Raw genomic sequence first — 20,689 nt, forward strand, 5'->3', positions numbered from 1 at the left:
GGATGTTAGAGGGTACATCCACCTCTAATACTTTTTAGTAGCTTTTCATGTACCCGCGTTCTATGAATTTGCCTGGGCTGTCTACCATCGTAGTGCCTGCGGGAGCAAGATGCAGGAGCTCATTGCACACTGAGTGGAGAAGTGCCTCTCGGTGCTGTACAAAAAGTACTCCTGGGAACAAGTCACCTCTGGGAAACAGCAATGATCTCTCCTGAAATGTCTTTCTTTGTCTCAAGCCGGTTGTTTTTTTCTAAGTTTATTCTGACTTTAAAAATCTTTCTTCTCTGCCCCTGTGTTTCTTCTCTCCAACGGAATGCATTTATGTTATCTCACAGATGATTTCCATTTTTGTTTCTAACACCAAAAGTTGTTGCTTCTTTAAGTTTTATTTTGTTCCTTTTCCTGTTTTGGGTTGCCTTTTGACTTGTGTTTTCCACCAAAGTCATGTTAATATTAGCCACAAATATTTTAACTTGCTTAGTGTTTTCCATCATTTTTCCTTTTCTCCTGATTGAAATAAAGTACATACATGTTCCCAGGACTATTTTTGATTGCTCCATCTCATGGGAATGGATGAGCCCTTTACAGCCACTACATGTTGAAGTATAGATCCTTGAAAGCTCCTTGTTTCCATTTTACATTTTCCCTGACTTTTCTCTTGCCACACACCGTACCATTCCAGGGGCATCATTAATGGCACAGCTCACCCTTTCCCTCTCCAAGCAATTAGAATTGGCTTCTTTCCCAGGCACACCAAGCAGAAGAATTTACTTGCGTTTTTTGTTGGCCGTGTGCATGGTGTGGCATGCAGACTACAACTGCTGCAGCTGCCACAGCTGAGATCAGTACCAGAATGAACCAGGTGGGGGAATCTCTGCCTTAAAGCATTTTGTCATGGTTTTTCATAGCACTTCATAAACAATGACAGCATTCATTAAATGACCTCTTGTTCACTGCATTGTGCCAAAATAGCTTTATAAATGAGTCTATATGTATTTGTATAAGTGTATGTGCTTTTTTTTTCCAGGTAACCTCACTGCAGATTTTTGGATGTGCTGAATATTCACATATTTTCCTCTACATGACCAGTGCCACTTGTTAGTCAATGTATTGTGAACATTTTGATATGGCTCCAGGTGTCCTTTTGCTGATCCCTGGATAACATACATAGAGTGTGTCTGAGGATTTAGTATTGAAAACAATCAGAGCCAAGATAAATCGATTAGTTTGTGATTGAAAGACCCTGAACACAGAGGCGTATTAATTCTGTGGAGAGCTCAGAAGGTCTCAGAACTGGTTTTACATTAACACAACCTTTGAATGAGTACTCAGCCATCAGAGAAACAGAAATTATGTCTTTCTAAAACCAACTTTGATCAGTGTGGAATCTGTTTGCTTACTGTATCCCAAATTTAGCAAACACCTGATATACTCTCGCTAATATTAGCTTTTGCAAATGGCAGGATTCATCTCTTCTCAGATAGTTACGGTTCATATCTTCCTGAAGCAGATACCTAAACCAGATAACAGGAATCACAGCCTAGAAGTGACAGCTGCTCCACTGTCACTAGAGGCTAGGTAACTCATACAGATACAGCTGCTGGTTTTGCATCTAGCCAAAGTTATGTCAGGCGGCTCCTACCCAAACTGTCTGCTTTCAGTATCAGTAGTGTCATATCTGTGGTCTTGCCTTGCAACGTAAGCGGTACTGCCATTCAGAACCAGCTCAGTATGGCACACGTCCTCTTTGGCCCTAGTACCCAGATAAAGAGTAGGCTTAAATACATTCTGGGAAGAGAAGGCACCGATCAACAAGACCTGTTAAACATATGTCATTTCACATTTACTTCGTATACCTTGGACATCACTTAAGCAGTTAAATGTCTGTTTCATATTATTTCACAGATGCAAAATGAAACCATCATGTTCTAACTCCTTTTTCAATCAAACTTGGAACTAAAGAGTCTCAATTTCTGCAGACCTGTGGCCCCAAGCATTTGCGATGGCACGTGTTACAGTCATTCTTGTCATGCTGATATTAAGTTTTTTCCAGTGTAAGACACCAATTTCCACTAGCTTGGCGAGTGGACAAGAAGATGTAGTGGGTAAGTAAAGTATTAAGCAACAGTTCATCCTACGATAGCCATCCCAGATACCTAATCTAAATTTGTTGTCAATGCACTTTCTACGGCCCATAGAGAGAAACAGAGAGACCTGTGCTAGGAGAGGTGTCCGAGACAGGTAAAAGTGAATCATCTAACATTCTGAGACCTGCAAATAGGTAAACATGAATGTCACTACTGAAGTCAGTCACATTCAACAGAGCTCAGAAACCACCCTGTCCATGTAAGAACAGAGCTCCTGGGAGAGCTACTGGGTGTGCAAGTCTTGCTGAGAGCCAAATCCTTTGTGTACGCAGTGGTGGGCCCTCTCTTCCTCTAGGTAATTTCATTGTAATTGCAGATACACTTGGGCTACATAATGCTCTGTGGATTATCAAGCATGAGTCAAGAGTCATTCTGTACTGGAATGATAACCTGACAAAAGAAGAAACTGAGAAGTACACTGTGAAGTATATTTTGAGTTATAAATTCTTCAATACCAGTCACGAATGGAAAGTAAGTTGTTCAATGGTTACACATAAAGTGAAATAGTGTATTACTGCATTCAGTAGACAAATTTGCACAATTTCCCTTCCAATGCTTAGTACCGTCTACTTTCATGCAATTCCTTCTTCCTCCTCTTAGGAAAGACTGCGGGAGAAGAAAAAGATAATACGTCTTGAGTTACATTCTGGTTTTAATGCTAAAGTTAAAACACAACTTTTTGCAAAAGAAACAGAAGATGTAATTAAGGAGAGTGGCTGGACAGAATTTACTTACAAGGCACCTCCAGGTCAGCTGTTTCCTACATGTTGTTAAGACATCCAAGCATTTATGGTAATGTCCTGTCTTGGAGACATATTATTTCTGAAAGCTCATTATTATCTTATAGTACTTTTTTGGTATGGGTTTGGTAAGAAGATGACACATAACACCTTGCAATATAGCAGAATTATTTCCTTTATTAGACATGTTCACATTCAGAAAACTCCAGCTCCACTGAGCAAGATGTCAAAACAGCCCAACCACTCTCTCCATTTTCCCTTGCGACTCATGTCTCTTGAAGATTGGCTTCTGTATCACCTGGTTTCAGGAAATCTTGAAAGAGCAGAGCTTTTCAGCTACTAGTCTGGATATTTTTTTTGTTTAAGTGGGTTAGTAAGGCTTTTGGTTGTAGTAGCCGGTGTGCTTCTCAGTTGTCACTGTTGAAAAAGCCAAAAGACCCGTTTGTTCTCACCTACCACTTATGCTTCTAGAAATAAGGCTACGTAATGGGTTTGTAAAGGCAACCATCATGTTGTTACTAGAAAATACGTGTAAAATAAACATCACTCTCTCTTTTTTTCCCTTTCTTTGTTGCAGTATATATTCAGAATCTTTCATGCATCATATATAACAGTTCTTTTTTCAATTGCACTTGGTATATTAAAGCAGAGGCTCCTGAAGACATCCAGATCTTTTTTTCATACAGGTAAGGGTCTTGTGCAAAATAAATGTGAAACCGTGTTTTTATACCTAAGTCCTTGATTTGCAAGACTCTTATTTCCTTCTCACAGACATGTAGGAAAAGATTTTGAATGCCAGCAATATATAAAAAATGCACGGAAGAAAAATATTGGTTGCCATATGAAAAAAAAATCTTTCCAACAATCAAAAAAAATCAATTTAAACATAACTGTAAGAGATCTGAGAAATAATTCTAGAAGACTGTCTTATTACAAAGCTTTTACACCTGAGACAATAGGTAAGTATTGTCTATTATTACCTATTACGAAAAGTTAATTTATTGGTTATTTCATTGGTGTGGAAAGCAAAGGAAGGAAAGAGGGAAGTGTGACAAAGTCAGAATATTAATTCTAACTTTTTATGCATTCATCTCTCTGGTAATTTTACACAAAGATTAAACAAAATGGATTATGGCTCAAAGGGTTTTATTTTTTTCTCTGATGTAATACCACTGTTTATCGATAACTGTCATTTTAAAAAATTGATAGGCTAGTGTGAGAAAATGCAATTTGAAAAGCATTATACCCTTCTTTTCTCCAGTTTTTCTCTTTCCTATCCTTTTCTTTTTTTTACGGTGCTGAAGAAAATGTCATAAAAAAGGAACATAAATAGACACAAGTCTAATTCATAACTGAATTTAAGAATATGAATGTTCTCAGACATTAGTAACATTCTATTTATTTATTAGGTCATTTTTCAGTTAAAAATATTTTGACAGTTATTTTTAATTATCGACAGTTTTGAATGATCAGATAAAATTATTTTTCCTTACTTCTCTGGGAAGTTTGAATTAATCTCATGGATGAGAAATTTACCTGAGTTTTAGCACAGACTGCAGATTCAAATACCTTTTAAATTATGAACATGTTGATGATATTCCAGAGCTGTAACATGGGAATCTGTCATAACTCAAGGGACAGCAAAAAACTCATTCAAAACTATCAAAATTAATTCTGAGATAGATCTCATTTATTCTGTTCTAATAGATTAGAATTATCGGCTTTACCTAAAGATTTACACTGCAATCAGAGCCAGCTATAAGCAAGATGTTCTGTTTTAGCAAAATAAAACATTTTCAAGAAAATCAGATTTTCCTGAAAAGACAAAAAAAAAAAAAGGCGAGGGGATGATGACTAATCTGCAGGAAGACTGTATTAGGTGTTTTCAGAGCTGACTGGGAAGTTGCTTGCTTCCAGACTGGCTGCCTGAGTCTGATCCCACCCACAGACTCCAGAGCAGAGAGCTGCCACAGTACATCCAGTCTTAGGATCAAATGCTTCACGCACCAACAAAAGCTTTCAGCTAATGTTCAGAGGTGTTGCCTGAACTACTCTAATTTGCCTGAAAGCTTCCTGAGGGCTTGCCCAGACCCAGTTGGCAGTTTCACGCCTTCTCCCACCCCTCTGCTCCTCCTCGGGCAACCTTCCCACCCAGAGCCTCCCCAGGGAGCACAGGGCTGGGGTGGGCAGGAGTGAGCGGGGGGATAAGTCGGAGGGAGCAGGCTGTCCCTTCCCTCCTTCTCTCTCCGTCCACTCGATCTCCTTCCCCCTGCTCAGAGAGGGAGATATTCCCTCGTCTTCCCACCTTAGCCATCTTTACCCATCAGCAGCCGTCATCAGGGGCGCACGCCAGTCACAGCTGGTTCAGCCAACCGCTTCCCCTCCTGACTCAGCCCCAGGCACAAACCCTGTTAGCTTGCCTCGCCTCTAAAACCCGTTGCCAAGCTTTGGTAGGGTACAGCAAAACCTGAGCGTGCTTGCAGGGGATGTTTTTCACATTGCAAGTAGTGGACTTACTCTTGCAAGGCTCCACCACTGCAAGCCAGGGTTACCTTCTCCCTCCTGAGAAGATACCCTCCAGGTCACACACATCAAAAAAAGGTCATTTGTATCTGGGCTCCCCTTCTAAAACGCGAAAGCCTCTAGCTGGGCTTAGCCCTAGCCCTTGCACAGTCCTGGAGGTTCACTGGCCTGCTGCTAGCTACCAGCCCCTGCAATCCAAGCTTTCCTCTAATAACATGACATATGGTCTGACAAAACAGGACTTATGCATGCTCTGTGCTGCAGGCAGCCCCAAAATAACTCAGTTCTGGCTGTCGGGTGGGGAGGGCTGAAGAAATTTCCAGATGACAGGTAACAAAAGGGTGAAAAAAAAATTGTTTCCTACTCTTGATATACTCACAAAAGGGAGAGATGCTCTAGGAATAGTATTTCAGAGACTAAATAAAAAAAAGCTGCTGCTTATCTCCTCACCTTTCATGGCTCATGGTGTGCCTCCAGCCTCAAAGGCAGGTGTTGGTCACCGCCAACAGCTTCAGGGACAGGAAGAAGTGAACAATTTTACAAGCCCGAGGTAGCCCTGGCATAAACCTTTTGCTGACTCTGTGGGGCCTTTGCTCAAAGAGAGGAGACTTCTCAAGGAGGGGAAGGAAAAAGAAAAGCCAAAAAGGAAACCCCAGTGTGACATACACGCCTGTGGAGAGACACAGGGTTGTGCAGCCACAGCTGCTAGAGCAAGCACATCGGCGTCATGGACCAGTAATGCTGCCACTCACCCTCTCTCTCTTTCTCTGTGTCTTTTCTCTCCGGCACCACATTGCAGACATGTGTCGTGGTTTAACCCCAGCTGGCAGCTCAGCCCCACTCAGCTGCTCACTCACTCCCACCCAGTGGGACGGGGAGAGAGTCAGAAGGGTAAAATTGAGAAAACTCGGGGGCTGAGATAAAGACAGTTTAATAGGGAAAGCAAAAGCCGTGCACCCAAGCAAAGCAAACCAAGGAATTCATTCCCCACTTCCCCCGGGCAGGCAGGTGTTCAGCCATCTCCAGGACAGCAGGGCTCCAGCACGCGGAACGGGGACTTGGGAAGACAAACGCCATCACTCCCAACGTCCCCCCCTTCCTTCTTCTTCCCCCTTCAGCTTTATCTGCTGATCATGACGTCCTATGGTCTGGGATCTCCCTTGGGTCAGTGTGTGTGTCTCCCGGCTGTGTCCCCTCCCAACTCCTTGTGCCCCCCCAGCCTGCTCGCTGGTGGGGTGGGGGGAGAAGCAGAAAAGCCCTTGGCTCTGGGTGAGCACTGCTCAGCAATAGCTAAAACATCCCTGAATTATCAACAGTTTTCAACACAAATCCAAAACACAGCCCCATACTAGCTGCTGTGAAGAAAATTAACTCTGTCCCAGCCAAAACCTGCCCCAGACCTCACTGACTCTGTCCAAGAGACATGCCGTGCACTTCTGCCTCTGCCGGGAGGGCTTTTTCAGAGAACTCCAGCTGCGGTTCCTCCCTTCACAGCAATGCAACAGCAGCTGGGGAGGGCTCGGGCTGCTTGAGTACTCCAGCACACACCTAGGACCAGTGCCCTAACACTCACCATGCTAGAAAGCAACTGCAGACTTGCTTATCTAAAGCAAAGGCTAAAATTCTGGGAACCCAAATGTCCCTTGCTTCCAACCCTGTACTTCCTCCCTCCCTAAAATAACCCCATTGCCATCGCACTCCTTGCACTCAGTGACTGGAGCACAGCAGCGGGAGGGGGATTTTGTTTGTTTTTTTACATCTAAGCACATCTTGCTTCCTCCGTAGCAAGTGCTTGCCTGCTCATTTACAGGAGAGAGAGATTTCTTAAGCATCTGTAGCAAACCATATATTGAATAAGACCTAACAGGAGCTGGTACCCTTCAGTAACCCCTCAGCGAGAGATGGAATTCCAGGGTTTTCAAAGTTATCCTACCAGGCTTACGGGCAGACTTGGGGTATCCCACAAGACACATGTATCCTACATGGCAGGAAGCCTGTAGCAGCTCGGAGTTCTCCTCGACACCCACACAGACTCTGGAGAGTGCACTCAAAGGGCCCGCTCCTCCTGCCCACCCTCACTACCTTCCTTGGAAAGATATGGGGAAAAAAAAGACTCCCTCTCTTTATTTTGAGACAGAAATGGATGCCACTTAGTGAGCAGCACTTTTAAAGAAAATGTGTCACTTACTGAATGCCTTCTTTGGGTGAGAAAAACTCCAAAATAGTCAGCTGTGTATTTTAAGGACTAATGCACTATGTTTGTTTTGCATCAGCATAAATATGAGAAAGAGCCTAAGGTACAGAAGATCTCTCTGTGCTCTTTTTCAGAGAAACTGAACCCACCGATCATCGTCTCAGTTTCCCTTGAAAACAGAAGTATTAAAATTCACTGGAAATCCCCGCCTACTATTGGTTCTGGAAAAAGCAAGTGCTTTTTGTATCAAGTGAAAAGAACGGATTGTAAGGTAATCAGTTTTTTTGGTAATACACTTAATGTGTAAAATATGACTGCCATAAAAACTAGGTATCCCTTGAATTTAACAGAATTAAAATTCAAACAAACTTTAAAGAAATCACAAGGTCTTTCATGAATGATCCAACTTGTCTTGTCTTTCTGGTCAAAAATGGAAAATCAACACATTTTATGAAGTCTTTCAGAGTCATGCTTGCATTGAAGTGGATTTGTTGTTTTTTCTTTTCATCTTGAATTTGAATTGTACATTAGTATCACATAGATTACTGACTTTTTTGTTATAGAAAAAGGAGTATTGACAAAAAGAAAAGTTTAGCAGGTACTTTGATAATATTTTTTTAGACCCCCCCCCATGTTATTGTTATTTCTACATACATCACCAAAAGAATCATCCCTGTTGTTTGCATACACTATATATATTTAAAAATATTTAATGGTGTATCAGCAGCTTCTCTTAGTGTTACTAGTAAGAAATAGAACAGTGTTATAATTTACATTATGCTGTGTGGTGACTAAATGCCACTTGGCATTACCTGGTGGCATTTTTAAATTACCTGGAAATAAGAACTGAAAAGTTTTCATGCAGGTTCTTATTTGAACTCCCAAAGAGTATAAAGCCAAGCACTTAATTCAGAATACAATAAGTATGAAATTCAGATGTGTATTGGAATGTGAATTTTCTGAATATTTGGTGTTTTCATTCAAGCTGTCTTTGAAGGTGTGTTTTTGTTTAAGGACCTAAATCTCAGCTAACGCACACCTCAGTCAGTGCACAGCAGTCTAACAATAAAAGGCTTATCTAAGCTGGCTGCAAACATTTAAAAGACAATTAAACCCTGAAAGAACATATGACTGAACTGATATGTATCCACTCTTTATTAGACACAGGAGAAAGAAGTGCAATGAGGCAGACACTTTATTGATCACATAATATTATCTTCATAAACTACAGCAGAGTTTATTAATTCAGATGCAGTGCTAATATTGTTAGGCAGCTTCCAGAACAGGGCTGGCTCTTCCCATGTTCCCGCAGCGCAGAGAGCTCAGGTCTGTACGTGGACATGCCAAAGCTTCCCGGTCCTCTTTGGGTTTTTCCAGCAGACAGACCGGGAGCCTCCATCTAGGCCACTTCTGCAAATAATTATCATTCCCTAAACCATTCCTAAGTCTAATACTTCAACAACCCTGCCAGAGACATGCGGGGACTTGTCCCTGTGCATTTGCAAAGCTCCTGATCACTAAAGGCAGTGAGCAGAGGGAGCAAGGGAGGTTCGTGTTGGATCCCTGGTGCCCTGTTCAGCATGGTGCTGGAGCCCTTCTGATTCCTTCCCGCCCATGCACACAGATTTCCTTCCTCTTTCAAGACTCAGAGCAGGGGAGGTGGAAGCGGGGAGGGCCGAGAGTAAGGGGTCCCCTCCCACTGCAGGGCTGGGCTGTGCCCAAGGTGGGCAGGGGGATCCTGTGATCCGCAGTGTTCGTACGGCCACTGCAGCCCCTGTTTCCAGCTTCCTAACACCCTCCACTCTCTGGAAGGGAATGTCAACTACATAAATTAGTCCAGCATCCTTACTTAAGTGGAATAAACCTTTTTTATTTTCCTTGTCTTATACAGCTGCTCCTCTGCTTTGTGCACATCTGCAGGATATAAACATAGATGAGGAAAGCAAAGAAAAATCACTGAGGCATGGAAGTGAATAAGCACCTACAGCAGTGGAAAATCATGTTGGTTTTTTTTTTTCCACAGATGGGGTGGTTTGGGAAGACAGGAGAGAGACAGCTGCAGCAACAATAAAAATAGATGGATGAGGGCACCAGCTAAGTGAGGGGGGCTTTCAGGTAGATTTGAGGAGAATCAATGTTAAGGCTAGTAATGATTAAAATGGTAGTTACCTAGCCAAGAAGCACAAAAAGGGTGGTTGAGGGTTGGGGGGGGTGGGCAACAAAGTTAAAGAAGAAAACTGCAGCAATATTACAAGAGACACGGGTGGGAGAAGAATGGAGCAAACTAGAGATTCTGTTTCCTGATCAAAGCAAGTTCTTAATTGCTGTCACAGAGACTTAATGAGTTGAGGTATTAGGGCATCCATAAGCAGGCCTGCAGATATTTGTTGAACAGGTGAGAGTATAATGCTTAAAATGTACAAGCCTATATTTATTTATTCTGAATACCTGAAGAGTTGACTTGCTGAATACTTATGCATACAAATAATACTGTGATACAGATTGACAAAGCTTAAAAATAGGGAGTTAAGTCTGCAGGTGACTGGAGTTAAAAAGGGTTGGCAAGTACTGTGGGAAACAAGGTTAGAATTTGAAATGTTGGGTAAGTCTGAAATCAACAAGCCAAAATTCAGTGATAAGGAAAATCCTATGATTAGGAAGTAGAGGTCATATGTGCCAACACAAAATAAGGAATTAATGTGTAGGCAGCAATGAAGAAGAAGAAAGGTCTGTGTATTACGCTGAACCACAAACTGAGTCAATCATTCCATGTTATTACACAAAGGTCAAATGCTATTCAAGTATATACGACAGGCATGTCACATGTAAAACGTAGGTTGTGACTAATTTGCCCTTCTAGCTACTGAGTTTCACCTGAAGTTTCACAATGTGCTTTGGGCACCACCACAAAATATAAATATGCTGAAAAAAAGTTCAGAGAACATCAGTGAGAGTTATCAAAATGAGCAAAAGCTTTGAAAATGTGCTCTAGGAATGGAAGACTGAGGGACATGGTCTAGAGTACAGGAGTATAACTTGTGTTAACAATCTTTTGGTAAGTAAAAGAGCATAGGGATCATACTTACCCATGCAAACTTGTGAGTAGGATAAAAAGTGACTGGCTAAATTCAAAGCAAGGAAAACATAGGCTAAAAGTTAGGAAAAGTGTCCTAATTCCAAGGAAGGTCTAGCATGGGAACAGGTTTCTGAGGCTGCTTGGGGATGGCTCTGTATAGAGTTGCTGACAATGGCTTAGACATCCTCCACGAATGCTCTGGGTAGATGTGACTGAAAGTTGCCACACATCATGACTGCTGGAAGGTGGCCTACATAATTTTGTAAGAAATCTTTCAGTCCTGCATTTTGGAAATTTCCTATGATGATGTAAGCTTGTTATTGGCTCCTTAGGAAGACATTTTCAGGCACAGCACTTGGTTAGCACTTAACCCTCGTAGTCATTTGCAGTTTGCTTTTGAAAGCCCAAGGACTTTCCCCCATTTTTACTTACTTTTGAAAAACAGCATGCGAACTTTTGGACCTATTTTTGGCACCAGATCTGGAAAGGTATTAAAGAATGTGAAGAAAGAGAAAGAAATGGCTTGGTACACAGGGTCAAAGGCACGCTGCACCAGTCGTATGAGGAGAGCAGGAGATCACCTTTTCTTAAAGTTGGCCTTACAGTACTATCTCATCGTGCTTTCCTAACACCAAAGATGCAAAGATTCTGGGCTCCTCTGTGTCTGAGGTGCATGCTTTCTACTTCTTTGCAACTTCCTAGCATTATTGTTAGTTTCCTCTCCTGCTTTCTTTTTTGTTCCTTCTTAAGTTCTTAGCATTGTTTATTTACAGAAGTTGGCTTCAGTTTTCAAAAGTGATGAATGATTTAGAGATCTCTCTGTTTTAAACTCTGACACTCCTTGTGCAGGCTTGATCTTTTGAAGCCATGTGCTTTCTTTTATAGGCACAATTAAAGATACTTCAAGATAGTCACAAAAATGGTGGGCATCCCTCACCACCAGTCAGCTGAAAAATGCAAGCTTTTATTCTACCAGACAAGCAAGTATAGCACACTACTTACACCACAGTTCCATAGTTATTGTATTTGCCCTACACTTGGTATGATAAAAAATTAAAGTGTTTTCAAACTCTTACTATAGCTGATACCTCCTTCCATCTTACCAGTTCCAGGGGCTCCTTCATTTTCAGTCCTGAGTATCAACACATGCCAGGTAAGAGTCAGATAGTGTAGAGTCAGATAGTGCCTGGGCATAAACATTTGTTCTGAAAATCTGTTCCTACTAGGTCAGAGATGTAAATAATAGTATTTGACATCCCTAGATTTATATCTGTTTGAACTGCAATGTGAAATCACCGAAAATACCCCCCTAAACCTGTCTTGATAGATTGTAGATGTCACCGCAGAGAAGTATGAGTATCCGTTTCATAAGCCAGCAAACAAATGTGCAGCACAAGTGAGGGTAAAGAAAGAGACATGCATAAGAAACAAGATTTGGAGTGAATGGAGTGAACCAGTGTTTATTCACGATGGTAAGTTATCATGTATTTACTATTCATAACACATCAGTACATATGTTATTACCATTCAACGTATTTACTTCATTATCACGTTTGTTGTTGTCCTTGCTGTATTATTGTATCACAACAGGACCTAGAGGTCCTTGGCATGCATGAGGCTCACACAGGTCTAGGTGCTGTAGGGGAAGGCAGTCTTGGGTCCAGTGAATTGTACTTCCTTGGTCCTAAGGCAGTCTAGCACAGGGCTGTTCTCCTGGGGTAAATCACATCTGACTCTTGACATCCTTTAGAAAACAATAATGGTCAGCAGCTGAAAAGCTCACAACACCCCCCGACTGCCCTGCAATGGACAGCCCAAGCATCTCAACAAATGTTTTCGACTGGAGTTAGTAAGCCAAGAAACCCACAAAGGTGATAATGTTCAGCAAATCACATAGTCCTTAAAGACTAACTTTTTTTTTTTCACTACATCGGGGGAATAATTTCTTATCAGAGAGAGCTAGGAAATGGTTTAGCTCTCATTTAAATAGATGTGCTCTGGCCCCTACAGCTCACTTCAGCACAAATTAAACAAGAACCTTGTAATAATTTTCCTTCACCTCCTATGACTAGATTTTAACATTCGTGTCCTAACAAGGGAAACTTGTGCTTTCTGTGACAAGAAAAATGCCTCCGCATGCAGCAGCTTCCTGATGTTAGGTTACATAAAGGAGAAGCAGTATAATGGAGTTATGCTATATTTATGGAGAGAAACTGGTGCATAGAATTGTCTCTGTATGTTGACATGCAAAAAAAGTACAATACTATTGGTAGTAAAACAGAACAAGATAAATATTTAATGCAACAGACTGTGTGTTTTGGAATATGTCTTTTTGATCTATTGAGCTTCAAGTACATATTTATCTGAAGACACAGGAAATGCAAGGCCAGACATTATTATTTTTTGCAGTGGATTGAATGTAAATTCTGTAATTTACCCTACAAATAGGGTTTATAGGATGTTGCCTGCCTACTCTGTCAGATGCCTCACCACATCCCACTCCCACCTCTCAGCTGCCACCTTTGTTGGCCCAGATTCATTCATTTCATTTCAAAAGCATTTCGCTTGTGAAATGCTTGGAAAGAAAAACCTAGCTGCTCCACGTGCTCACTGTGGTGAAGGAGAGAACATGTTTCAGGCCATCAGAGACTTGAATTGCCCTTTGGAGATGCTTTGGAGATGCTTCTTTCTTCTCACTGAAGACAGAGCGAGCCTAGGAGGGTAGGATGGCCTGCAGAGGGATCTGCCTAGCATCAGGCTGGACACATCTGATGTGTAGACAGTGGAGGAACGGGAAATTAGAAGAGCTTTTCCTGGTGGGGGAATGTAGATTTACTCGCTCCCTGCCAGCCTCTCACCAGAAGGAAATGGAGTTGAAGAGTCACCCGTCCTAGTTCCAGCCTACCAAACTTTGCTCTCAGCAGCTGCAACTCTCCTTCAACCGTTTTCAACACCGCTGTTCTCCCAGCTTCTGCTACAGCTGTTGTTGAGGCAGAACAAGCACAGCGTGTCTCCTCTGCTTCCGAAAAGTTTGTGGCGGACAAGACCGACATTGTGTATAAGCTGTAATATCTGCACGTGTTCAGTACAGCATGTTGATTTACCCCTGGAGCATATTACTGCACATATGCAGAAGTTCATGTGACGCAGCAATTTCCCTTCTTCCTTCCTGTACTTGGAGAGGATGGTTGGCTTTTATAAAATAAATCTGAGTATATTACATTGAGGGGTTGCACGCTCAGGCAAACATCTTTAAATGTCTCCTTTGATGCCTAGAGAGAGTTTTCTGTCCATTTTATTTTGTATTCCGTTGAAATTATTTTGTCTGCTTCCAATTGGGAACATATATAAGTGAATATTATGAAGTTCGTTTTAATACTGCCTAGATTAGAAAAACCCTGGTATTAGTAGTATGGTTCATGGTAACTCCATGGAAGTCACATAATTTCATAGACACAGTGAATTGAAAAAATTGAATGCAATGACCTGCTTTTTGTTTGCTTCTACATGACATTCCATTAAGAATGCATTTTTAAGAGGCATTTCAGCCTCCATTTAAAAAAGCTGAAACATCAAAATGAAATAACATAATTCAAAACATAACTAAAATATTTGTTCTGAAATGTTCCTTTGACATGAAAAGAATTTGTTAATTTTCTCATGGGAAACACATTCATTCTCCATTGGAATTAGCATATGCCCTTGAAAAAAAACACAATTTAAACTGAACTGAGATGTTTAGTGTAGAAACTTTCTGCTAAAAAAGAAATGTTTAATCAGCTTTATTCATATATAGAAACTTGAAATAATTGGTCTAATTTTTAGAGCTGCTGAGCATTCACAGATCGCTTTGAAGTTAATAGTAATTCAGAGGTGTTTTGCATTTTTTGCAAACCAAGCCACTTGTTTTGGTTTCAAAGTACTGTTACCTGTGACTAAGTTTAAGCATTTGCAACTGAAAAAACCCCACCATAAAATAGTCTACCTAAAAGAATATATGTGCTTCTTTTTCTTCCTGCTTTCCAAAATGCATGAAGTAAGAAAGCAGGAGAAGCAAACCTCTTTACGCTTTGTCTGATGCAAAGACCACTGCTTCCTCTTCTCCCTGGTGTTTACGTGATACGGGGTTAGCAGAATGGTGCAGAACAATTACCTCAAACAAAAGAGTTTCTAATACGCAGTCCAGAGATTGTTCAGAATATGTTTTCCGAGCCCTCATCTCAAAAGACAAGAAGGGAAAAACTCCCTTTTCATCTTAAAGTTTTGCATTTTAGCAGAACCTAAAGGTTATTCTCATACACAGTTCTGCCCAGAAGTTTGTGAATTTTTTCTTGGTTTCATATCAAATTTGTGGAAATTCATAGTATCCTTGGTTTAAACTACAGATGGGTTCAAACTTGGAACTTTTGTTCAATTCTTTTGTTCTTTGAATTTGATCTAGATTGATCCTAAACCCACTGTTTAACTGGCCTTGAACTACTAACGTTTTAAGAGCTGTTCCTGCCTGTTTTTCTTTAAAGTACTTAGTTCAAAGCAATCCAAACTTGTTATGGTTCTAAAGCTAGGTATTAAACAAAGAAATAAAATTTGCTAGAAATACCTTTTTGAATCAACCAAAGACAATGGTATTTTTGTATTTCGGGTATTTTGGAGGAAGGAATGTAAGGTACAGAGCAGTAGTATTTGTTGAACAGTATGAATACGTATTGCTGGCATTTCTTTAGGACTATGCCTAGCATGGTTAAAAAAGGTAAATATAATGAAAACCAAATGTTTCTTCTTGGGTCAAAGAGAATATTTTGTTTGACAAAAAGCTTTTATTTTCATTTTGCTTTAAACCAGTTCCAGCCGTGAAGGGGTGAGGAGGCAGCGGCAGGGCGCTCATGGTGGGTGGAGATGGGAGGTGGCAGCAGCAGGAATCCAGAAGCAGCTGGGGCAGCAGCAGGAGTGTCGAGAGCAGATGGACAGAGGGTTTGATACCCAGAGGAATCAAGGCTGGCTGGAAGGATCCAGTGGCACGACAGGCTATGCCCAGCATATGAGGGCAGAAATCCAGGAAAAGGAACAGTGCTGAAATCAGAAGCCTCTTGTTTCCCCTAAAAAAGCTCCAGGAAATGTTTCTTTAAATCTGTGGCAGTTCAGGAATAGTGCAATATTTATGAGTCAATATATAATTCATCCAGTTATGAACTACCCTTTCCCACATTATTAATATTACCTTCCCTCTTCTTTTTAAGAAAAGACAGTGGATGTCATGCTGCTAAGCCTCACGTCATTTTGTCTCCTGATTTTCCTTGGAGGTTTGCTGCTATGTGCATGTAGAAGGTAGTGTACATTCCTGGATGGTAGTATAAATTTCTGGTGGAATAGAGGTCTGGGTGAGGGTAAACAAACATACAATGGATTAAAATCAAACACAGATCTTCTCAGATAAATTATGTTTACAAGAAGCAGTTAATTGTGCATTTTCGACTGTTGTTCTGTTAAGACCTAGTGTAAGATATTGAGCCCTATCACTCTCATCTCACAGCTCCCATCACAGTCGCTGGAGCTCCAGTCCCACATCCTACTCTCAGATGTCTTTCTGCCACTATAAATGACATTTTTTCATTAATGACAATTTTTCATCTTACTCTGACTGCTCCCTCTCTATTCTCAGTGTGACTTTACCCCATGCTTTTGCAGGTTCTGCATCCAGGACCACCAATGTTAATCATGCCACAGATGAACTGCATTTGCCATGTTGCCCAATTTAATTTCCCAATCCATGGGTATTACCGAAAGCAGTCTTCTACTCTAAGCTGGAGAGTTTACAAGAAATGAATAAAAAAGGAAAGTCAGGCTGATGGAAGGCATTTGTTTTGCTGTACTATTAGTACTATTAGTACAGCAAAGTAATAGTAGTGGTCCTACACCTACCAAAAATTAGTGCAGCCAGCTGCCTCCATGCCACTACTTTTCTGCCTGGCTACGTAGCTTTCCTATTGACATGGCAGAGAAAGCTTTCTTGAACTGAAAAAATAAGAATTTCAGGATAGGATGGTAAGTCAAGATGCCTTAATATTTGGAAGGTGCATTATGTAAATGGAAGCTCTGTCAAAAGTAAATTGATTATTTAATTAATGACTAAATATTATTCCTGATTAGGATAAAAGAAATTATCATGTGCTCTATCTTCCAGTAAACAAAGACTTCAGGAACTATAGATATGAAAGCTAATATAAAAAAACAGAATAAAAAGTTTCCCCTGGGGCAAACAAAATTTGTAATTGAAAGCCATCTGCGCCTAAACATGAAACAATATTCTGGTCAAAAAATGAGAAGTGACTCTGGCCTCAAGAGAGCGATTCAGCTGATAGATCTTGTTGGTGGAAAATTTACATAGTACTCAAACCCAACAGATAATCCTTTGTGATGAAACAAAATGTTTTCATGGTTCTGTGCAGACAACACTCACTCTCAAACCCGAATTCTGCTAGGCCTCAGCAAATGAGTTAAAAGATGTTTCCAATGCTATGCCTGCTCCCTGTCATCCAATGTTTCTTTCTTTGATTGTCACACTTTAGAGGTAATATTTTTAATTATGAAAAGCACATATAGGAGTAATTTTTTAGCTATAGACATAGTAGCATGCCACAAGCTCTTGCTTTGCCTGGAAGTCCTGTGTTTGTGCATATCCACACAGTGCTTTTATATCTCTAGCAGGCTAAAAACCAGTCAGGCTGAAGAAGAGCTGGGAAAAATGTTGAGAAAAATTTCTGCAGTGAAACAAAAAAGGGTAGAATGAGTTTAGAAATTGTAGATTCCTGTCTAATTGACGTATCTATTACACAGCATTATTGACTGATCTGTTCCTGCAGATATTTAATAGTCATGTGTCCGTATCACTCTCCTGCAGGTATAGATGCCTGGAAGTTATAACTATGCCTGTTCCACATCCTTCAGATAATATCAAAACTTGGTTAGATGCAGATGAGACTCAACACGAGGTAGTGTGTGTCTGTCTTTTTTCTCTCACTACATTGACGGGTATGATATTACTTGCGATCAGAATGGTATGTTACATCTGGAGCAGCAGGTCATTTTTAAGAAAAACTGGAAAAAAGGTATGCGCAATGTTTGTAGTGAAGCATGAAGAGACCAGAATGCTTGTGGAGGTCACAGGACAACGATCTCAGTAGACAGGATGGAGAAAATCCTCAGGGGAGTATAAACTCTAGCGTGTCTCAAAGTGTTTCAGCATATCCACACTCAATGGGGCAACATTTTAAGAAGTGATCACCCTGACTCCCTGCAGAATAGTCAGTTATGGGATATTACATGTATAAGCATGTGGGCAAGTTATCAAAGGGAAAGTTTTTGTGGAGAGCTGCAAGTCATTGGCTATGTTGTAGTAAATGTGCACATTCTTATAGCAAATAAGAGGAGGCTCCACAATGCATGCAACGTAAGCTACGCCAGCTGTGCACCTGCTGGGGGATAAAATTGCGTACAGAGGTGTTTACTTTGGAAGACATGATGTGCCGTAAGTTCAGATGCTAGCTTACCTTGTGGCAAATTATAAGTCTTCAGTCAACTGGGCAAAACAAAACAAAAAATATTTGCAATATTTGCGTGGCTATCATTAATGGAGCTCCTTGGCTGGCATATTCAATGCTTCTTATTGCTGTCTGTCATTGTGTGAGTTAGAGGAAAAAATGTGCTAGTCAGGCAGTGGTCTAGATCTCTATAACTCTGGTGAAGCTACGCAGTGAACTGTGCTCCAGGAGGGATGGTAAGATTGCCTCTTACCTGGTTCTCCTGCAACACATGATGAGAAGGTGCAGGTGTGCCCAAACTATGCTTTTGAGGGGGGAAACATCATTGAGATAGAAAACTGTAATGAGGATTTTCTTGTCCTGTGTACTCAAAACATTTGTTCAGAGCCTCTGCAGGATTTCTATTAATTTTTCCCTACCATCCTTTATTACTGTGCTTACATTGCAATATCGAAATGTCTTCTAGTAGTGCATTCAGCAATGTAACTAACAATTGCCAATGTGAGAGGCTATGTCATCTTCTCTCCCAGGGGAAAAATTGTGCCTTCCAGTATTGTCTTTCGGTTTTTGTGTAAATATACCTACATGATTGCTTGAAAGAATCCATGGACCATCTCAATTCATGAATCACTATTTGAATTGTGAGGCAAGAGGCACAGGTTGTTTTGTTTTATTTTTACCTTCTCAAGACAAATTTATGGAAAAACTGATGTGCATATGTTATACAATCATATTACAAATGACAAGACTGAAGTGTTTTGAACTTGCACCTGGAGTTCATTCCACAACCCTTGGGCTGGCTTTCAAGAGCAGTCTGTGCTCCTCTTCTTCTTTACAGCCATCTTCTCAGAAAAGCCCAAGAGCTCCAGAACTGGACTGAAGCCAAGTCTCTTATTCTCAAGATTCAAAGTCATTTCTATGCCACTTCTGGCCGAAATTATTTGACCAAATTTTACCTCAAAGGTGCCATATTTACCACCTTTTCTGTGCAAAAATCCTTTGGTGCCCTTTTCACCAGTAATAGTGTGCAAATTAACTAACAATACTCCTTGTGGCCATCATATATGGACTGGCAGAATGGAAAGATAAAATCATCACCATCAAACTTATGTTCTATATCTCCCTCCACCTTAAAACTGCATACACTGCTATTTAGGGGTCTTTGTATTCAATATATACATAAAAAAACCCACAGCAATCAATGATCACCACAAAAATTATATTTAATATCACTAACAGAGAAAGAAGAGATTTCTGTCCCCAAACTGTTACAAACACTGAATATACCTTTGACAGGAAGACTTCAGCATAGCTGTGTAATTGCTGTCTAGATGATTACAACAAGTGGTTGAGATGACTGTTGATGGCACTTCTGGGAAAGATAAATTGAATAAAACATATGGAACATATCAGTATCTCAAATATTGCTGGCACCTGAAATAGCAAAGACATTGGCTTTGGACATACTTTAAGAAGACTGTGGAGAATGGTGCTGAGGTAATCTGTTTTATCCAACAAATAAATACAACCCCTGAAAGCTAGACTGTGACTTTGACATAAACCTTAGGTACATAGTCATATCATCCTGGAGGGTGACAAGCAACAAAATTATGGCTTGGGAACAACTAAACAAATCTGTCTGTGAACAACTTTTAGATTGAGAGAGTAACTCATACAGTTTCTGTATTCCAGTTACATGACAGGGTTAGTAATCTGTACTAATCCCAGGTACACTGAATAAGTAGCATGCTTGTACAATATTCAGAATTTGTAATACCATTGAATGCAGATGTTGTTCATAATGTAACTTTTATCCAACAGAAACAAATGTCAATGCAAATGGAGATGCACTCAGAGGTTACTATGGGAATACCAGAAGAGAACGGAGATGAGAGCATTCAACAACAGAAATGTTTGAAGGAATCTGGACTAGAAGACCTGTAGGGATGATATGCTTTTTTTATCTGCATGCGAGACTTACCCGTCTGTTAGGTGGACAATATTCTGACAGATCTAAGAATGGCTGATACTGGAGTTTGTCTGAGCCCAATAATTTGAAGTATTTTGAGCTCTGACATTATACAACTCTTAAAATGAGCTTTGGATCACAAAGGCAAAGCGGTGTCTTGCAGTTTGTCTCTAACTACTACTGATCTTCAGCCCAGTAAAATTACAGCACCTTAGACAACATGATCTAATATTGAGGTCCACTTGGGTTAAAATGGAATTAGAGTTAGTGTTTCATAATGCTGCAATAGCTTCCAAGTACTGTCTAATAGATCAATGCTGTTGAACACTGCCTGTTCATACAAATCTCATACTACCTATTCAACATCTGATTGAAGTGGTCATGAGAAATGGTGGAAGCAATGAATGTTTCTGGAAACAGCAGCAGAAGCTCACAAGGGTTCTCTAAAGCTCAAAAAAAAAAATAAAAATCTGCATTGTATAAGCAGACATCAACCAGAAAG

At 40.6% G+C, this 20,689-nt stretch overlaps 1 protein-coding gene across 1 annotated transcript; it reads left to right on the plus strand.

Annotated features, from left to right (window-relative positions):
* The first annotated feature begins 1,648 nt into the window (after positions 1-1,648).
* Positions 1,649-20,479, plus strand: LOC138681931 (interleukin-5 receptor subunit alpha-like). Its single transcript, XM_069770293.1, has 10 exons — positions 1,649-2,105; positions 2,464-2,618; positions 2,748-2,895; positions 3,465-3,573; positions 3,659-3,846; positions 7,739-7,875; positions 12,008-12,152; positions 15,918-16,005; positions 17,579-17,669; positions 20,040-20,479. Exons 1-10 carry the CDS (start codon positions 2,003-2,005, stop codon positions 20,160-20,162), a joined length of 1,287 nt encoding a protein of 428 aa, XP_069626394.1. The 5' UTR covers positions 1,649-2,002; the 3' UTR covers positions 20,163-20,479.
* The last annotated feature ends 210 nt before the right edge of the window (positions 20,480-20,689 follow it).

Source organism: Haliaeetus albicilla, chromosome 25, assembly GCF_947461875.1.
Source record: "Haliaeetus albicilla chromosome 25, bHalAlb1.1, whole genome shotgun sequence".
Classification (NCBI taxonomy): domain Eukaryota; kingdom Metazoa; phylum Chordata; class Aves; order Accipitriformes; family Accipitridae; genus Haliaeetus; species Haliaeetus albicilla.

Bases quoted from the DNA above. Each gene is read 5' to 3' on its own strand.
- LOC138681931 (XM_069770293.1), top strand. From the start codon at position 2,003: ATGGCACGTGTTACAGTCATTCTTGTCATGCTGATATTAAGTTTTTTC. The intron at 16,006-17,578 runs GTAGTGTACATT...ACTCTCCTGCAG, and splicing joins CTGCTATGTGCATGTAGAAG to GTATAGATGCCTGGAAGTTA. The intron at 17,670-20,039 runs GTAGTGTGTGTC...TTTATCCAACAG, and splicing joins CAGATGAGACTCAACACGAG to AAACAAATGTCAATGCAAAT.